Source organism: Salvelinus alpinus, chromosome 32 (genome assembly GCF_045679555.1).
Source record: "Salvelinus alpinus chromosome 32, SLU_Salpinus.1, whole genome shotgun sequence".
Lineage (NCBI taxonomy): Eukaryota > Metazoa > Chordata > Actinopteri > Salmoniformes > Salmonidae > Salvelinus > Salvelinus alpinus.
Genome location: NC_092117.1, coordinates 10,968,905 through 10,990,140, shown reverse-complemented (window position 1 = coordinate 10,990,140; position 21,236 = coordinate 10,968,905). Strand labels below are relative to the sequence as shown.

General features: G+C 42.9%; 1 protein-coding gene across 1 annotated transcript in view; it reads left to right on the top strand.

The window, feature by feature from the left end:
• The first annotated feature begins 11,293 nt into the window (after window positions 1–11,293).
• The window catches only part of pkdcca (protein kinase domain containing, cytoplasmic a), a 37,311-nt gene continuing 27,368 nt past the window's right edge, over window positions 11,294–21,236 (top strand). Inside the window, exon 1 of the mRNA XM_071380087.1 lies at window positions 11,294–12,347. Coding sequence (XP_071236188.1) covers window positions 11,571–12,347 — 777 coding nt within the window. The 5' untranslated portion in view covers window positions 11,294–11,570. The remainder of the gene's footprint in view (window positions 12,348–21,236) is intronic.

Here is a 21,236-nt window from a genome sequence, read left to right as displayed (position 1 = left end):
CAGAAAAGCAGAACTTAATATTTGGTACAGAAACCTTTGTTTGCAATTACAGAGAGCATACGTTTCCTGTAGTTCTTGACCAGGTTTGCACACACTGCAGCAGGGATTTTGGCCCACTCCTCTATACAGACCTTCTCCAGATCCTTCAGGTTTTGGGGCTGTCGCTGGGCAATACGGACTTTCAGCTCCCTCCAAAGATTTTCTATTGGGTTCAGGTCTGGAGACTGGCTAGGCCACTCCAGAACCTTGAGATGCTTCTTACGGAGCCACTCCTTAGTTGCCCTGGCTGTGTGTTTCGGGTCGTTGTCATGCTGGAAGACCCAGCCACGACCCATCTTCAATGCTCTTACTGAGGGAAGGAGGTTGTTGGCCAAGATCTCGCGATACATGGCCCCATCCATCCTCCCCTCAATACGGTGCAGTCGTCCTGTCCCCTTTGCAGAAAAGCATCCCCAAAGAATGATGTTTCCACCTCCATGCTTCACGGTTGGGATGGTGTTCTTGGGGTTGTACTCATCCTTCTTCTTCCTCCAAACACGGCGAGTGGAGTTTAGACCAAAAAGCTCTATTTTTGTCTCATCAGACCACATGACCTTCTCCCATTCCTCCTCTGGATCATCCAGATAGTCATTGGCAAACTTCAGACGGGCCTGGACATGCGCTGGCTTGAGCAGGGGGACCTTGCGTGCGCTGCAGGATTTTAATCCATGACGGCGTAGTGTGTTACTAATGAATTTCTTTGAGACTGTGGTCCCAGCTCTCTTGAGGTCATTGACCAGGTCCTGCCGTGTAGTTCTGGGCTCATCCCTCACCTTCCTCATGATCATTGATGCCCCACGAGGTGAGATCTTGCATGGAGCCCCAGACCGAGGATGATTGACCGTCATCTTGAACTTCTTCCATTTTCTAATAATTGCGCCAACAGTTGTTGCCTTCTCACCAAGCTGCTTGCCTATTGTCCTGTAGCACATCCCAGCCTTGTGCAGGTCTACAATTGTATCCCTGATGTCCTTACACAGCTCTCTGGTCTTGGCCATTGTGGAGAGGTTGGAGTCTGTTGGATTGAGTGTATGGACAGGTGTCTTTTATACAGGTAACGAGTTCAAACTGGTGCAGTTAATACAGGTAATGAGTGGAGAACAGGAGGGCTTCTTAAAGAAAAACTAACAGGTCTGTGAGAGCCGGAATTCTTACTGGTTGGTAGGTGATCAAATACTTATGTCATGCAATAAAATGCAAATTAATTACTTAAAAATCATACAATGTGATTTTCTGGATTTTTGTTTTACATTCCGTCTCTCACAGTTGAAGTGTACCTATGATAAAAATTACAGACCTCTACATGCTTTGTAAGTAGGAAAACCTGCAAAATCGGCAGTGTATCAAATACTTGTTCTCCCCACTGTATATATATATACACTGCTCAAAAAAATAAAGGGAACACTTAAACAACACAATGTAACTCCAAGTCAATCACACTTCTGTGAAATCAAACTGTCCAATTAGGAAGCAACACTGATTGACAATACATTTCACATGCTGTTGTGCAAATGGAATAGACAAAAGGTGGAAATTATAGGCAATTAGCAAGACACCCCCAAAAAAGGAGTGATTCTGCAGGTGGTGACCACAGACCACTTCTCAGTTCCTATGCTTCCTGGCTGATGTTTTGGTCACTTTTGAATGCTGGCGGTGCTCTCACTCTAGTGGTAGCATGAGACGGAGTCTACAACCCACACAAGTGGCTCAGGTAGTGCAGTTCATCCAGGATGGCACATCAATGCGAGCTGTGGCAAAAAGGTTTGCTGTGTCTGTCAGCGTAGTGTCCAGAGCATGGAGGCGCTACCAGGAGACAGGCCAGTACATCAGGAGACGTGGAGGAGGCCGTAGGAGGGCAACAACCCAGCAGCAGGACCGCTACCTCCGCCTTTGTGCAAGGAGGTGCACTGCCAGAGCCCTGCAAAATGACCTCCAGCAGGCCACAAATGTGCATGTGTCTGCTCAAACGGTCAGAAACAGACTCCATAAGGGTGGTATGAGGGCCCGACGTCCACAGGTGGGGGTTGTGCTTACAGCTCAGCACCGTGCAGGACGTTTGGCGTGTTGCTTCCTAAGTGGACAGTTTGATTTCATAGAAGTGTGATTGACTTGGAGTTACATTGTGTTGTTTAAGTGTTCCCTTTATTTTTTTGAGCAGTGTATATATATAAATAAATGTGGGACACAAAAAAGGCAAAATGCATTTCTCCAATAATTTTCTAAAGATTGTGACGAAGTTGTATTTTCCTATGAATTTGTGTCCTACGAATTAAGTCGCACAAAAATGTGTGTATTTTCACATGAACTAAGCTACACAAACACGTACAAAAAAGCACAAAATCTGCTGAAATACTTTTTGTACATATTTGCACTAATTGTACATATTTGTACATACAATTGTACATATTTGCACGAAGATTGTGTTGCAACACAGGGCCAGGTGCTAGAGAATCAGTTTAACCCCTGCTCTCCTTACATATCAATCTCATCTACTGCTGAGGCTAAATAGCCATCCAGATCAGCCCCCAGCATTTCAACTGATGTGTCTTTATATGCCAGCCAGCTGGGCTATCAATAGATGGCAAACATGGCTCGGTCATCACTGTTTACAAACCATGGTCATGACTGGAGCACGTCCAAGTCAGTGCACTAAGGGCTATCCGTCTAAGTCAAGACCTTGAGGGTCTGTTGGTTGATGTTATTTCCCATGTCCTTTCTGCTTAATGAAGGTCACATTTTAGTGTTGCTTAATCTGCTGTTTTTCACAGCCATAAAAAGTGTGTTAAACAGTATTAAATCCGTATCGTGGGAGTTCAGCGTTACAGCGTGATTAAAATGTAAAGACAATGTTTCCACGTTAGCGGAGGCTGCATTCACGGTAAACGCTGCATATGTTGGCTCAGACGCAGATTGAATAGAGCCAGGGGTGTCACGCACCCCAAAGGTCTGAGGGACCACAAAGTACATGTGGATGGTTGGGGTGTCGTCCAGACAGGGACTAGGGATTCTTCCTGCAATCTAGAGCCATAATCATTATGCTTAATTCTATGTTAAAATATGTCAATTTTTCTGTCTATCTAAGCATACCTCTTCTGCTCTCTGTATCCTCCTGACCGTTGGTTATTTTTTAAAGAACCCAAATATTCTTCTCTACAGCTCTGCAAAGATCTGGGTGAAAGATTGAAATGAATGTGAGTCTTATTCAGTACATTTAGTTATTGCTAAAGTCTACCAACCTCGCCATCAGGCATGCCAGCCAAGACAGCTAGACAAGCTAGCTACTCTAACTTGATTAATAGCCTGAAATGATTTGGCATGTTCCTCAAAAAGTTCTACAGCCGCAGCATTGAGAGCATCTTGACTGGCTGCATCGCCGCTTGGTATGGCAACTGCAAGGCACCCGACTGCAAGGTACTACAGAGGGTGGTGAGCACGGCCAAGTATATCACTGGGGCTGATCTCCCTGCCATCCAGGACCTCTATACTCGACGGTGTCAGAGGAAGGCCCTAAAAATTGTAAAAGACTCCAGCCACCCAAGTCAAAAACTGTTCTCTCTGCTACCACACAACAAGCGGTACCGATGTACCAGGTTTGGAATCAACAAGACCCTGAACAGCTCCTACCCATAAGACTGATACATAGTTAACCAAATAGCTACCTGGACTATCTGCATTGACCCTTTTTGTACTAAATCCTTTGACTCATCACACATACTGCTGCTGTTAATTTTCTATCCTGTTGCCTAGTCTATCCTGTTGCCTAGTCACTACCTATATTTTTTTATTTTTTTTATTTATCCGTTATTTTACCAGGTAAGTTGACTGAGAACACGTTCTCATTTACAGCAACGACCTGGGGAATAGTTACAGGGGAGAGGAGGGGGATGAATGAGCCAATTGTAAACTGGGGATTATTAGGTGACCGTGATGGTTTTGAGGGCCAGATTGGGAATTTAGCCAGGACACCGGGGTTAACACCCCTACTCTTACGATAAGTGCCATGGGATCTTTAATGACCTCAGAGAGTCAGGACACCCATTTAACGTCCCATCTGAAAGACGGCACCCTACACATATATGCACAGTACATGTCTACCTCAACTACCTAGTACCCCTCCACATCGACTCGGTACTGGTAGCCTGTGTAAATAGCCAAGTTAATGTTACTCATTGTGTGTATTTATGTGTCATTATTTTTTACCCAAAATGTAAATATTTCTCCCTGCATTGTTGGGAAGGGCCCATAAGTAAGCATTTCACTGTTAGTCTACCTACACCTGTTGTTTACGGAGCATGTGACAAATAGAACTGTATTTGATTTGATTATGAGGTTGGGAGATTGGGATCTTATCTGCGCTAGCTAAAGCCAACTTCATAAAATTGCTAGGGGGCTAGTAGTATTACAAAGAAACAACCAAAAATGTAACCAAAAAAATCGTATTATTATTTAAATGTTTTATATTTTTTAAACAGGGCAAATCTGAGGGGGCATGTGCCCCTGTGCCTCCTATGGGCATGACACCTCTGAATAGAGCCCTAGAGAGGAGAGGTATAACAGGATTGAAGGTAGATTGAATTTACAATTGTATATTGTACTTTTTTGATATTCTTACTTTTGAATCACTGAATCAATGTGTAAATACTGACTCAGTACATGTGACCTGCTTGCCTACCATGTGACTCTGTCCAGGAAGTAGATATTTTGATCTGATGAAGAATATCTTGGTGGAATGCGGTGATGTGCAAGCAGGCTGATGTCAGACGGATGTGAAACACAGAAGGAGTGCAGAATACTAGATCTCCACTCCAAGGCATAGCTGGCATGCGGCTGCTCAGCTGCATGGCAAACGCACACACAGTGGTGTAAAGTACTTAGGTAAAAGTACTACTTATGTAGTTTTTGGGGTATCTGTACTTGACTTTACTATCTATATTTTTGACAACTTTTACATCACTACATCCTAAAGAAAATAATCTACTTTTTACTCCATACATTTTTCCTGACACCCAAAAGTACAGTATTTTGAATGATTAGCAGGACAGGAAAATCCCTGGTTATCTCTACTGCCTGAGTGTTGGAGTGTGCCCCTGTTATCGATAAATTTAAAAAACAAGAAAATTGTGCCATCTGGATTGTTTAATACACACTGCATTCGGAAAGTATTCAGACCCCTTCCCCTTTCTCCACATTTTGTTACATTACAGCCTTATTCTAAAATGTATTAAATTCATGTTTTGTCTCATCAATCTACAGACAATACCACATAATGACAAAGCGAAAACAGGTGTTTAGACATTTTTTAAAATGTTCTAAAAATAAAAAACAGAAATACCTTATTTACATAAGTATTCAGACACTTTGCTATGAGACTCGAAATTGAGCTCAGAGGCATCCTGTTTCCATTGATCATCCTTGAGATGCTTCTACAGTCCACCTGTGGTAAATCCTATTGATTGGACATGATTTGTAAAGGCACACACCTGTCTATATAAGATCCCACAGTTGACAGTGCATGTCAGAGCAAAAACCAAGCCATGAGGTCGAAAGAATTGTCCGTAGAGCTCCGAGACAAGATTGTGTTGAGGCACAGATCCGGGGAAGGGTACCAAAAACTGTCTGCAGCATTGAAGGTCTCAAAGAACACAGTGGCCTGGAACCACCAAGACTCTTCCTAGAGCTGGCTGCCCGGCCAAACTGAGCAATCGGGGGAGAAGGGCCTTGTTCAGGGAGGTGACCAAGAACACAATGGTCATTCTGACCGAGCTCCAGAGTTCCCCTATGTAGATGGGAGAACCTTCCAGAAGGACAACCATTAGGCCTTTATGGTAGACTTGCCAGACAGAAGCCACTCCTCAGTAAAAGGCACATGACAGCCCGCTTGGAGTGTGCCAAAACGCACCTAAAGGACTCTCAGACCATGAGAAACAAGATTCTTTGGTGTGATGAATCCAAGATTGAACTCTTTGGCCTGAATGCCAAGCATCACGTCGAGGAAACCTGGATACATTTCTACGGTGAAGCATGGTGGTGGTAGCATCATGCTGTGGGAATATTTTTCAGCGGCAGGGATTGGCAGACTAGTCAGGATCGAGGGAAAGATTAACAGAGTAAAGTACAGAGAGATCCTTGATGAAAACCTGCTACAGGACAACGAACCTAAGCACACAGCCAAGACAATGCAGGAGTGGCTTTGGGACAAGTCTCTGAATGTCCTTGAGTGGCCCAGCCAGAGCCCGTACTTGAACCCGATCGAACATCTCTGGAGAGACCTGAAAATAGCTGTGCAGAGACGCTCCCCATCCAACCTGACAGAGCTAGAGAGGATCTGTAGAGAAGAATGGGAGAAAATCCCCAAATACAGGTGTGCCAAGCTTATAGCGACATACCCAAGAAGACTCGAGGCTGTAATCGTTGCCAAAGGTGCATCAACAAAGTACTGAGTAAATGGTCTGAATACTTATGTAAATGTGATATTTATAATAATTTTTTTTTTAATACATTTTCAAAAATATTTCAAAAACTGTTTTTGCTTTGTCATTATGTGGTACTGTGTGTAGATTGACTAGGCTTTAAAAAAAATCAATTTTAAAATGTGGAAAAAGTCTAGGGGTCGGAATATATTTTCCGAATGCACTGTAAGTCATTTGAAATTATTTATAATTTTACTTAAGTATATACTTAAGTATATTTTTGCAATGACATTTCCTTTTGATGCTTAAGTATATTTAAAACCAAATACTTCTAGACTTTTACTCAAGTAGTATTTTACTGGGTGACTTTTACTTGAGTCAATTTCTATTACTAAATTTCTATTTCTATCTTTACTTTAACTCAAGTACAACTGGGTACTTTTTGTACCACTACACACAGATATAGACACACCCAAATGTCAGTGCTCTCTCTCTCTCTGCTGGCCCCTGAGATCTCACAGTAAGACCCAGTCCAGGAATTTTGTTTTCTCTTTTCAACTGTATTTCACCTCTCCGGCCACAAGATTTCTCAAACTAATTAGCATCGTATTGGCAAAACGCAGACAAGTGTCCCATTGTGCTCCAAGCCATGATCCACTTCACAACTAATTAGATATGCTAATGTACCATTAAATTGGAAGATTGGAGAGAAAACGGGAGTGCTGCATGCAGCTTCTATTCAGGGCTAAATGGGATAAATGTGGTGAGGTGTATCTGGCCCCCGTAGCTGGTAGTAGTCCTGGGGAGTAGCACTGTTTATGAAACACATACATCTGCACTGTCATCACCTGCATTGCATTTAACATCTGACTGATAGCCAGGGCTGTTAGGTAAGGCAGGTTATAGATACACACACGCACACATACACACGCAGGCATACGGTGGCCCGAGCCTGGGCCACACTGACATGTTTCCTAATGGCTCCAACCAACGCGCGTGCTTGTTTCAAGGTCATATCTACACTAGTCTGAGGCTCATAAACTCACAAAGTGTGACTGAGTGTTTGTTGGCGGCACAGGCCTCCCTCCAAGGGAAGATCTCAATTGCATTCTCCTCCACTCCTCTCTCCTCGTCCCTACCCTCTGACCTTCTCCTCCAATGGGTTTTGAGAAGAAGATAAGGAGAGAGGAGAGAGGACGCGAGGAGTATGCAATTGAGGTTTCCCCCCCAGTCTTTCTCTCTCTCCTCCTCTCTCGCCAACTCCCTCCTTTCTCAACTAAACAGAACCAGAAGTTCCTCTCTAGAAACATAACTCTTATGGGGTAGAGAACGCTCTCCTTATCACCCATTTGTCTCAGACACTGATATGGGTCTACTCCACTTCTCTATAGCAGCCAGCAAGAGAGGATGAATAAGAAACCACACAAACCTCCTGACTAAAGGTTCAGATGGAAAAAGAGTCCATTTCAACTTAAACGGAACATAAAAAAGCTTGGCACCTAAGTGGGAAATTAAATACATGAACAGTGCATTTACAAAATCAAAACCACAATGCACAGCACATTTAATAGATACTGGACAACATCAAGATACAGTAGAAAGAGGAGGAAGGGAAGCGCTACTAAGGTACACTATAGTATATTTTGGTAGATAGAAGGTGCTCTTTGGTAAAAGGTGTAAATTGGTCATCAAAAAGAAAGGAGGACCAAGGCACACTTCATATAATTAATTAAAATGCCTTTATTAGTATGGCATGTTCAATAGAAACAAAGTTGTTTAAAAACCGACGCGTTTCGGCTGCATGGCCTTCGTCAGGGAGACATCAAGATACAGTTCAGAAATGTCTTTAGTTCATTAAAAACATCTCAAGTTGACTGACTCCAATGTAATTTTAAGCTCTGATTCAGAAATGGCTCTGACTAAAAATGTCTTATTCAAGATATATAGCCAATTTCTTTTGAGCCTTTTGGTCCTTACAATAAAATGGATGCACAAGTTTACAACTTGTATATTGAGACCTTCTCTCCGCGGCATTCACTTCGGCAGGTTGCAAATTGCATAAATACTTTCAGCTCAAATTTGATTAATTGACACCTCATTACTTCGGGTGACATAATGTATTTGGCCTACTAAAGCGCACATTGCCAATGAATGGCCAACCTACGCCCCCATTTTAATTCATGTGTGGTTTCCAGTAACAAAGGCATATAATTATCCCCCTCAGAAAAAAGAAGTGTAAAAGGATTTGTTCAGTCATATACCGCCGTAGGTTGAGCCAATCACAAAGGCACAGCAAAGGTAACATTCCTGCGCTGCAGCGGGCTAATCCGTTACCCGCGAGCCAGCCAACTGCCACTCCCGGATTCTCCATGTAAACGGCTGGTCAAATGGAAAGGCCCCAGCATAGTGGTTAGAATACACTGTTTGCCTATTGTCCCTAATAATCCTAGAGAAAATGAAGTTATTTAAGTGGGATTAATGCGTGTTAGCTCCCCCGAGGCGCATTGAGCCTCCCCTCCCGCAGAGCTGTCCGCCCCAAACTAGGCCATGCAAATGACCACTCCACTCTCATAGTAAGAAATCGGAAATGAAAGCAACAGTTGCACCACTGACGAGGCAAATTCCGTTTCCTTACACATCACTTCTGTTACTTTAAAAAATGCAGCCAAATAATTAATTCTACGTTTTGGGTTAGGCTATCTTGTCAAAACTTCTTGACAGTTGGATTGCAAAAGTACCCTAAATATTTATATTATATAATTTACACCACAATGTATAGATAACTTGCTAAATAGGGCAAGATAAGTGTAGTCAATCATTCGGATGTTTATTGGACTATATAATGACGGACAATCAACTCTAATGACCATTAATATGCAGAGATAACAATGATTGAATACAATCATCGTGCTTAAAAATTAAAGAAAAATAACCGCCAAATAAACAAATGGTTAATTATCGGATAATAAATTATTATTATTGTCACAATTTATAATCATCATCATCAAAGACTGTTGTCCAGGAGATGGAGCTAAGCTTCTCCACATCCCACTTGCCACTTGTCAAATGTGTGGACATAAAACAGTCTCAAAGTGACAGGAGCGGTTCCAGATATGATAACAGTTGGTGTGGGATATAGTGGCCATTTCAGCGCGAGGGGTAGGCTATAGTTAGGCTACTGAAATGCTTCTGCTCGAAAGCAGTTCCATCCAAAAAGATCCTTCCTGTCAAAAAGGGCCAATAAAATGGTTCCAGTAGTATAATATAATATAGGGCTAATATAATATAATTATATTTACACTACTTTGACCTTTTAAAAAATGTTACCAAAGCTATTAAAAGGAGTGGACGCGCGCCTCGTGTACAAATTCTCCCTGCGTCTGGCCCCTCGACCCCAGGCCGTCGTGCGGCTGCGCCCCGCTGTCTCCGCTTTGTTTGTTCAGTTTCCAGGTTGATTGTATTTGTTAATTAGTTGCTAACTACATGGTAATGTCGGTTTGATGGATAGCCATGTCACTAGCATTCAGGTCTACACTATCCGGATCTCAAGCAGGGCTCAGGCCGGGCTCCCCGCGTCATTCTTCTGGTTTGTTGGCTTAATGAAGGTATAGAGGCCGCTTGGTCTTGCCTCAGCTGCACCAGAAATAACTAATGTGTCATTATTAAAGTAATCCGATAAACAATGAGAGCATTAATAACATTATTTTAAAGTTCATCATCATTTAGCCTACCACAATAGAGAGAGAGACCCCGTGGTGAACTCTGTTTGGGTCCGCTTAAAAGGGGTCGTGGTGGCTCATTTTTTAAACGTCCCTGGCACTGCTATAGTGCATTTACAGCAGATAAACACGACGGGATTTATTTGGGAGGACGGGGGTGCTGGCTAACATGAGATTCCAGTCAAGGAATGCTTATCTCGGCCGAGTTTAACAAAGCCCTACTGGAGCCTATTATTTCATTATTTATACTCCCTTTTTCGTAATGTCTGCTTTTAATTTAGAGTTTTACTTCTCCGACCCCAGAGACATAATTATACACATTTTTCTTTCCAAGTAACAGAGGGGCTCGCAGAACTTCAGCCTGCAAGGAGTCTGGACTTCTCAACCAATTTAAAACAGAGGTGGAAGATTTAATGCAATCCAAAAGTGTTAGCTAAATGGAATACCCTACTTGCGGAAAGCATGAAGCGTTCTTATGCGTATGCACAGTTGTCTCATAGCGCAATGTTCATTATTCATTGGAAACATTTCAATGATCCTACTTTCCATGTTGTGTATATACCATCAGCAGAAAATCTACTGGATATAGGCTAGGCTACATAATGTTACTATGCGCAATGGTAACAATTAATCATCCGGATGACATAACCAATTGGCATATTAAGTGCGTATAGGCCTATTAGAAAGGCTTAGCAAACATTCAATTAAGGCTATATTTAAAACACATATAAGCCTGGCCATTCAAAAAATTTAAATACAACAACATTAGATAGTAGATATTATAATTCATGTCCATCAACTCATGCGCTTTCATCACTAACCTCAGTGGGCAGATTTTGCGCGTGCCATTAGGTCTACTTGAAACGGCAGTTCTAAGAAACCTCAAACACTGTTCCACAGCTGCTGGTTTGCTGGAATTGTCTGGATTTTTACATTGCACCATGGGTAGTGTGGTTTTTACAATTTCTATGTTCAACGTACCCTAATGGGAAATGGACTTCCTGAAAACTACAGTGCTCACAGATGCATGACCTACGTATGCTGTCAATCACAGTGGCGTCACGGCTGTTTAGTCGCTCAGGGGGCTTCTAGTAGGCTAGAGGACCCCTGCCTGATGCGCTCATAGGCTACAGAAGTGGTGGGCTTTGCAGTGTGTGAAGGCAAGTGTCACCATGGTCAACCTTATATGGGGAGGATCTTAAACCTGCGTGGCTGCATAAATCATATAATTCAAGATGAAGACGTGATCATAGCGCATTCGGCATCGGAATATCATTAAATTCTGTCGCGCACGATAGAACCTTGAACGCCGGGCACCGCTGCAGAGGTGGTAGACACTTAGGCGGGGGCTGGAGCCGAAGACGGACAAATATATTTTATGCTATTAATATAACTGATCACAATGAAGCGAAGAAAGATTGTGGTTGCAGCAGGTTTCTGCCTCTCTTTCTTCCTCGGTACGCTGATGAATTTGCTGTACATACCAGGGTTCGAGCACCATCAGAACCACGACAATAGAGTACATCGGTACTACCACAAAAAACAGCAGCGGGTTACAGGCGATTCACAGCTTCACGTCGGCGAGTCGGACACTAAAGATGTGGCCGAGTCCAATAGTAAAAACGCCGCGGGAAGCAGGCATCACCAGGACTTATTACTGCAGATACGAGAGAGATTCGATGAGGTTGTGCGGTACCGTCGGCGCCAAGGACATGGGTCTGGGACCGGGGACCCCGTCCGCCCGCTGGAGAGAAGGAGACTCATGGATTCAGAGCCAGGGGACAATTGGGACCCTATCAAAGTCATTGAGCGAACCGATAACCAACAGACGCATTTTCAAAATCGGCTTTCACCTTCTACATACATGCAAACAAAATCACGGAAAGATTTAACTATGAATTCGAGGAGCATTAACAGTACACCGATGCTTGACTGCAGCAGCATAGACAACGTGACCAATATTCAGTACCTCGGCTCAGGCTACACAAAGGCTGTCTACAAGGCGGCTCTCAACAACAGCTTGTCCGTAGCTCTGAAATCGGTGGATTTCGGGGGACACGATATGGAAAATTGCGTAAAGAAATATGGTTCACCTGGAGACTGCTACAGACTGGCGTCCTTCAAAATAGTGAAAGAAATGACGCTAATGGAAAGGCTACAGCACCCCAACATTCTAAAGGTAATATATATCTAGGCTAGCTAACAAATTGATGATGAATGATTTAAATGTTTTATGTTCTAAATCTGTGTTTTAGCCTATTTCTGTAAATTATTAGCACATACTTACTTATTTAGCTATAGGCCTATTCCACACACATTTAAGATGCAACCTATATGTTATGTTGCCTACAGACCAAAAACGACAGGATATTTATCTGAAGTCCATTAATTTAATTATAACGTCATTATAACTAACAGTAGCAGTGGCCTTATAAATCATTTCAGTTTGACTTCAAATTTAACCCAATTTGCGCTTGTTATACATATCGAAGTTACAGTTAATAGCCATTTTGTCTTATACCAACAGCCAAACCATTAATCATTCTTTCCCTAATGACTGAATAACCATAGGTGTGAAACTTTACTCTCAGCGTTTCAAAAGTGACACATGGGCTGAACACTTGGAACACTGGTGTGTATTCCATTTCCATGAGATTCCTTGAGAAATCAATTCATGTTGCGTGCAGTGAAAACAAAATAGTCAGCATGAAATAAGTGCATGATTGGCCTATTATTAATAGTGCTATTTGGATGATGTGCTGTGCGTTTAGTGGCTAAACAGTTGAATGAGCGCCATCGCTCCATTGTTACCCTGTAGCTTAAATCCGATCAGCAGATTGCTGGCTCTGCATGGCGCACCAGCCGGTGAGATGCCCGAGGCTTTGTCGCATTCTACCTCGTATTTATTAGCATTTAGACAAGTTCTGTAAACAAGAAAGAAGGCATTTTAATGTAATTATATAAAAGCTAGTCTTTCTACACCTAGGCCCTTTTTGTTCATGTATTTTCATGAAGCGCCAGGTAACGTTGTACCACATATTCTAAATAAATGCGTAAAGGACGATTTTACAATTCAAACCGGGATAAGTCGGCCAAATTACCTTATCAATATCCACACGAATCATTTATAATTCATCCAAGCCTACAATACAGGTCTACAAATAGTTATGCCTGTACAAGTATCCCTAGAACATGTAATTTGCAAGCCTTTATACTCACAAATGTCCAATTTTACAATAGCCTATAGGGCATATATTGAAAAATGCTCTTCTAATGTTTCACATGTTTTGCTAATACTTGAGAAAAATATAGGGCCTTGAAGTACTGGTTACAGTGGCATTTCTAGGCTACAGTATAAGCCTAAATTAGTGCTTGTAATATGCACCGCATGAGGCCCAATTAAAATATCCAAACGATGTTGTTGAGGGAACTTCATGCCTTCAATGCAACTTTTGCTGAATGGATAGATAAGTAGCCACCAAACAAGTGAAAAACGCGCCTTTATGTTCTGAAATAAAGTTTAGGATAGTTATTATAACTTAATAAATATGGGGTAATTTAAGGTAAGAAATAGTGTTGCACTTTAACCAAGTAAAAAGTGGTATGTTTTAAAGATAGGCCTATACTGTTTTTAGGACGGTACAAAGGAACCAAGACAGCCGCCAAATAGTCTATACAGAAAAAAAAATATATATACAAAAAATGTGTATTTTTTTTATTTAAACTTTATTTAAACATGTAGGCCAGTTGAGAACACGTTCTCATTTACAACTGCGACATGGCTAAGATAAAGCAAAGCAGTGCGACAAAAACAACAACACAGAGTTACACATGGGATAGACAAACGTACAGTCAAAGCACAATAGAAAGATCTATGTACAGTGTGTGCAAATGTAATCAATTATACTCCCTAAATCATTTTCTGGACAATATTATACGTCTGTGACCTTTTGATCAGAATTTCTACACATCAGTATTTGGTTACCACATTCGAATGGGAAGTTATCTGTTTAAACATTGAGAAAACGAAACGTGTCACACTTACTTTGAATAAATTCTATCAGCCTTGACATTTTTTTTGTGCATGGTGAATGGACAACAATTTTAAGATAATAATGTATGATAACCGAGGATATAAGAGAATATCTGGCAATAATCAAGTGGTTTCCCCTTTTTAAAGCTTTACATGTAGCTTACATTCTTATCAAGATTTAAATTGCATACAATAAAGAAATATCCCTCTCTTATGTGTAGTATTGCAAAGGACATATCATTGTCAAACAATGTTAAACCTACATTAATATTGAATTAAAATACCAAATGAAAGTATAAAACCAAGATGATAATGTACATAAAATGTATAGACTTTAGTAAGGCTATTGGAAGTTAGGCTTATGTCATTGAAAATAATACATATTTTAACTTGGGCTCCCGAGTGGCAGGGGTTTAAGGCACTGCATCTCAGTGCTAGGGGCATCACTACAGACACCCTGGTTCGAATCCAGGCTGTATCACAACTGGCTGTGATTGTGAGTCCCATAGGGCGGTGCACAATTGGCCCAGCATCATCTGGGTTTGGCCGGTGTAGGCCATCATTGTAAATAAGAATTTGTTCTTAACTGACTTGCCTAGTTAAACAAAAAAACTATAAAAACAACAAAAAACTTGTTGCAATAACTGAATGTGTAATTTGATTTGCATGAAATATTTAGGATATTTCAAAATATTAACTCTATCAAAACTCTCATCAAAACTTGATGACCACTTAACTATAACCAGAGATCATTTTTTTGACAACAGCATTAAAGAGCACTACTTTTACATGGGCTGTTTTTCTTCTACGTGTCTTCTACTTTTACTTGGTTTGTTCATTGATGGGAAGTTATTTTCTTTATATAAGTTCCATTGTGGAGTCAAGGGGGAGCAGAGCCAATAGCAGCGGCCCATCTCTCATCGCTGTCGTACTAGTCCATGTTGTGATAGTGTACTTTCTAGGTATATATTTACATTGATATTGACTGTGATACTGGCATCTTGGTTGGTGTGGGAGTGGACTGGGTCAGGGTCAGAGGTGACACATATTCCCTCTGTCCACTCAGACTTTTCTGTCCATCATGCCGTAATGCACGCACACACGCACACGCACACACACACACACACACACACACACACACACACACACACACACACACACACACACACACACACACACACCTATATATAAACACGTAGTTCTACACACACATGTACACGCTAGCATTGCGTGACTGGAAAGTGGACTTTGGCTTTATCCTACTCTCTCATCGTTGTCATAAGCAAATAATAGCAATATTATTTATTTCAGGATAAACATTAAAAAAATAACAAAATTCATTTTCTGGCATGGAAGATATGTTGAAGGATTACTGGAATTGCTTTAGAACATGTTAACATAAACTGAAAAGGGTTTGAGATGTCTCTCTCTAATCATAGGGAAACTATTATTAATTGTTCATCCCTCTATGAACATGAGGAATATGCAAGGAATTTAAAACAGCACACTGGCCTTAAGGCTAATCCAGGCACTTTTTTTGTGCACCAGGAAAAAATGCCTGAATGACTTCTGGTAAATTCTATTGACATGCTCTACTACCTGTAGAAATCAACAATATACTAACTTTAAAACTGAATTACAGCGGCATCTCACTTCGAAAAAAGGAATGTTTATTTTAACCGACCTAGGTCCACATTAACTTGACTTACTAGAATCACAACTTGAAATCTGTCTGTATAACAATATTTTTAACCGTTATTTAGCGTGTTTTAATGTCACAAAGAGCAATTCATGTCCAGCTCCGCCGATCCAATACATCCTGTTAGAGTGATGAAGTCTGGCTCCGTCTGAGCAAAACAGTCTCCAACACACTGTCTGGTTAGTGTCTGCCTCTGGCCAGTCCCTCACTATGAGAGGAGAGACAGAGGCCCATGCTTTCTCTCACTAGAGAGAGTGGGATCTTATTGGACTCACACCCCTTAAACTACCACAGATGGGATCAGAGGTAGAAACCAAAGCAGTTCGTCTCTGTTCTCCTAACTCAGCACACTTGTGGTGTCAATAGCCATGTTGACTGATACTGCTTGTCCAGGGTAGATGGGGGACGCTCCTTGGGAGAGGAGAGAAGGGGTAGGTGACTGACTGGGCGGTGAAGTTGGATGTGGATTGTGGACACGTCTTTTCACACCAGCACACGTGGCAGGCGCGGACCGCCTTTCTCTCCCCTCGTCCATGTTAGAGCGAGTGTGAACAAGATGAATTTGAGCTGATCAGAGAGTAAGATAACGAGAGGGGCTATCGGCCTGCCTGCCTGAGTGTGTGTAGGGTGAGGGAGGGAAGGAGGGGAGGAGGAGAGGGAGGTGGAAGGGTAAGGGTTATCCCTCAGAGAAATTGTGTGTGTGTGTGTGTGTGTTAGCGTACGCACGCTTGCATGTGTGTATGGTGGATACAGATGATCTGAGAGTGGTGGGACCTCTGGGCTGCTGCAGGGGTCTGGGCCTGTTTCTGGCCATGTAGTTGGATTATATTTACACGAGCGTGTCATTCTGTCAACCTCTCCCTCTCTCCCCCAGGGCCTGCTCTGTAGATCTCCTCCATTAGTTGGGGAATCAGTAACCAGGTTGTGTTAATGTGAAAGCTGGGTGTCCCGGGCCACAGAGGCCCTGGGGTCAGTTTGAGGATGAGGGGGGTGGGGGGAGTGCAGAGGGGGCGTGAGCTGGAGACAGAGTTGCAATTAAGCCAGGGTTAACACTTTAACCTCCGACTTCCAAGGGAAGGAAGCTGGGGGGGGGGGGGGGGGGGATGGAACGCCACACAAATGTGGTCCAATGCCTCCTCTGCCTGCAATACCTCTCTCAGCCCTCAGCCCTGTTTCTGATCAACCCCTGCTGTGAATCTGGGTCTGTTGGGGCTCAACAGCCCTGCAGCCCCCGCACTCTGCAGGGAGAGCAGGGTTCCCCCAAGACCCCTAGACCCTCACCATTTCTGCTTCTCTTCCTGTTCTGAAACTTTCAAAGAATATGCAATACATACATGTCATCCCTTCAAAAGTAATAGTTGAAGTAAAGGAAAGATAAGATACGTTTAGAAGTGCTCACAGAATATCTATGGATATCTCCCCAGTCTTAAAACAGACACATGAAAAATGAGTTGATCAGATGAAGATCAATTTGTGTGGAACACTATTTGATAGGGCCAGCGAGTCTCCCACATCATTTGCATTAGTTAAAGCTATGTAACATCTCCCCTTTATTTCCCCCTGAGAACATCTTCAGCTCCTGTTAACTGGTAATCTGAAGTTCAGGTATTGATTTGTGCCTAGAGAAACCATTTGATGTGTTTAACGAGGACATGAGAAGATAACTCCAGAGTACTGGAGTAAATTCTTTCCGCAAAACGCCTCGTGTGCAGCCCTCTGTGTCATCTCCGTCTCTCTCCTTCCCTGACACCGTTTGAAATGTTGTTTATTTTGCTGAACGGCTGGAGAAAACAAGTTGTTGAGAGTTCTAACTCATCAAACTTGTTTATATTTCAATATGCTGCCTTCTCTATATTTAACTGAGAAGTAAGGCACCAAAAACATATTTCTGCCCATTTTACAGTCATCAAAAGAGTGAAAAGGGAGCGGTCGAAATATACACAATTGTTACCCAGAGGAAAATGGGGGGAGGGTCATGCTTTTTCAATTTCAGTCAGGGGGAGGATTTTGTATTTTTTTCATTTAGTCCATAGGAGGGTCATGTAATTTAAGACCGCACTGTATGAGGCCATAAGCAAACAAGAAAATGCTCATCCAGAAGCGGCGCTCCTAGTGGCCGGGGACTTTTATGCAGGCAAACTTAAATCACTTTTACTTTTACTTCACACACAGAGATGCGTACAACGAGGAGTATATCACCTCAGTCACCGGCTTCATCAATAAGTGCGTCGACGATGTCGTCCCCACAGTGACCGTACGTACATATCCCAACCAGAAGCCATGGATTACAGGCAACATCTGCACCGAGCTAAAGGCTAGAGCTGCCGCTTTCAAGGAGCGGGACACTAATCTGGACGCTTATAAGAAATTCCTCTATGCCCTCAGACGAACCATCAAACAGGCAAAGCGTCAATACAGGACTAAGATTGAACCCTACTACACTGGCTCTGATGCTTGTCAGATATGGCAGGGCTTGTAAACTATTACAGACTACAAAGGGAACCCAAGCCACGAGCTGCCCAGTGATGCGAGCCTACCAGATGGGCTAAATGCCTTTTGTGCTCGCTTCGAGGCAAGCAACACTGAAGCACGCTTTAGAGCACCAGCTGTTCTGGACGACTGTGTGATCACGCTCTCCATAGCCGATGAAAGCAAGACCTTTAAACAGGTCAACATTCACAAGGCCGCGGGGCCAGACGGATTTCCAGGATGTGTACTCAGAACATGCGCGGACCAACTGGCAAGTGTCTTCACTGACATTTTCAACCTCTCCCTGACCGAGTATGTAATATCTACATGCTTCAAGCAGACCACCATAGTACCTGTGCCCAAGGAAGCGAAGGTAACCTGCCTAAATGATTACCAACCCCTAGCACTCACGTCGGTAGCCATGAAGTGCTTTGAAAGGCTTTGAAATCCATCATCCCGGAAACCCTAGACTCACTCCAATTCGCGTACTGCCCCAACAGATCCACAGATGACGCAATCCGAATCACACTCCACACTGCCCTTTCCCACCTGGACAAAAGGAACACCTATGTGAGAATGCTGTTCATTGACTACAGCTCAGCGTTCAACACCATAGTCCCCTCCTGTACTCCTTGTTCACCCACGACTGCGTGGCCAAGCACAACTCCAATACCATCATCAGTGGTGTAAAGTACTTAAGTCAAAATACTTTAAAGCACTACTTAAGTAGTTTTCTCTGGTATCTGTACTTTACTATTTATATTTTTGACTACTTTTACTTTTACTTTCACTACATTCCTAAAGAAAATTATGTACTTTTTACTCCCTACATTTTCCCTGACACCCAAAAGTACTCGTTACATTTGGAATGCTTAGCAGGACAGGAAAATGGTCCAATTCACACACTTATCAAGAGAACGTCCTTGGTCATCCCTACTGGCGGACTCACTAAACACATGCTTCGTTTGTAAATGACGTCTGAGTGTTGGAGTATTCCCCTGGCTATACGTAAATAAAAAAGAAAATGGTGCTGTCTAGTTTGCTTAATAATAGGAATTGTAAATCATTTATACTTGTACTTTTACTTTTGATACTTAACTATATTTAAAACCAAATACTCTTAGACTTTTACTGAAGTAGTATTTTACTGGCTGACTTTCACCTTTACTTGAGTCATTTTCTATTAAAGTATCTTTACTTTTACTCAAGTATGACAATTGAGTACTTTTTCCACCACTGACCATCATTAAGATTGCTGACAACACAACAGTGGTAGGCCTGATCACCGACAATGATGAGACAGCCTATAGGGAGATGGTCAGAGACCTGTCAGTGTGGTTCCAGGACAACAACCTCTCCCTCAACGTGAGCAAGACAAAGGAGATTATCGTGGACTACAGGAAAAGGAGGCCCGAACACGCTCCCATTCACATTAACGGGGCTGTAGTGGAGCAGGTCAAGAGTTTCAAGTTCCTTGATGTCCACATCACCAACAACATATCATGGTCCAAACACACCAAGACAGTTGTGAAGAGGGCACGACAACACCTTTCCCCACCCAGGAGACTGAAAAGATTTGGCACGGGTCCCCAGATCCTCAAAAAGTTCTACAGCTGCACCATCGAGAAGATCCTGCCCAGTTGCATCACCGCCTGGTATGAAATGCGACCTTAAGGCGCTACAGAGGGTAGTGCGTATGGCCCAGTACATCACTGGGGCCAAGGTTCCTGCCATCCAGGACCTATATACTAGGCGGTGTCAGAGGAAGGCCGAAAAAATGTCAAAGACTCCAGTCACCCAAGTCACAGAGTGCCCCCTTCCCCCCTCCCTTTGTTTTTACACTGCTGCAACTCTGTAACGGCAGCCTTCCCTCTCTTCACGAGAAGAGAGGGTGTAACAGGGATCGGACCAAGACGCAGCGTAGTTGGTGCTCAACATATTTAATGAAGACGATAAACAGTGAACACTCAACAATTACAAAATAACAAAATGTGGCAAACCGATACAGTCTTAGCTGGTGCAGACAAAACACAGAGACAGGAAACAACCACCCACAAAATCCCAACACACAACAAGCAACCTATATATGATTCCCAATCAGAGACAACACAACACACTTGCCTCTGATTGAGAACCATATTAGGCCAAACATAGAAACAGACAAACTAGACACACAACATAGAATGCCCACCCAGCTCACGTCCTGACCAACACCAACACTTATTAGCTGATGTACGAAGGGCTATATAAAATAAAATTGATTGATTGATTGACTAAAACAAGCAAAACACACAAGAACTATGGTCAGAACGTGACAGTACCCCCCTCCTGTTGTGCGGACTCCGAACGCACCCCCTAAAACTCTAGGGGAGGGTCTGGGTGGGCATCTGTCCGCGGTGGCGGCTCTGGTGGTGGACGAGGACACCACTCCACCATTGTCTTTGTCCCCCTCCTTAGCGTCCTTTGAGTGGCGACCCTCGCCGCCGACCTTGGCCTAGGAACCCTCACAAAGGGCCCCATCAGACTGAGGAGACAGCTCCGAACCGAGAGGTAGCTTAGGACAGAGAGGTAGCTCCTGTTGTATGCGGCGCGTGTGACATATACAATTTGATTTGTATTTTTTTGTATTGCTCAGGTGCTGAGAATGATTTGCTTATTGTAGAATCTCGATCCCCCCCCATGATGCCCCTCATCCCTGATTCTCTGCTGGGCGCTGCTGGGATGGTATATATGAAAGTAGGTTACACTGCATTACACACTGAAATGGATAGGCGTTCACAATCATGAGCCCTGGCCTGCCCTGCTCTTGATGATGTAAACCCTTTTGTGCTGCCTAACCAAATTGCAATATCTCTGCGCGTGGACTA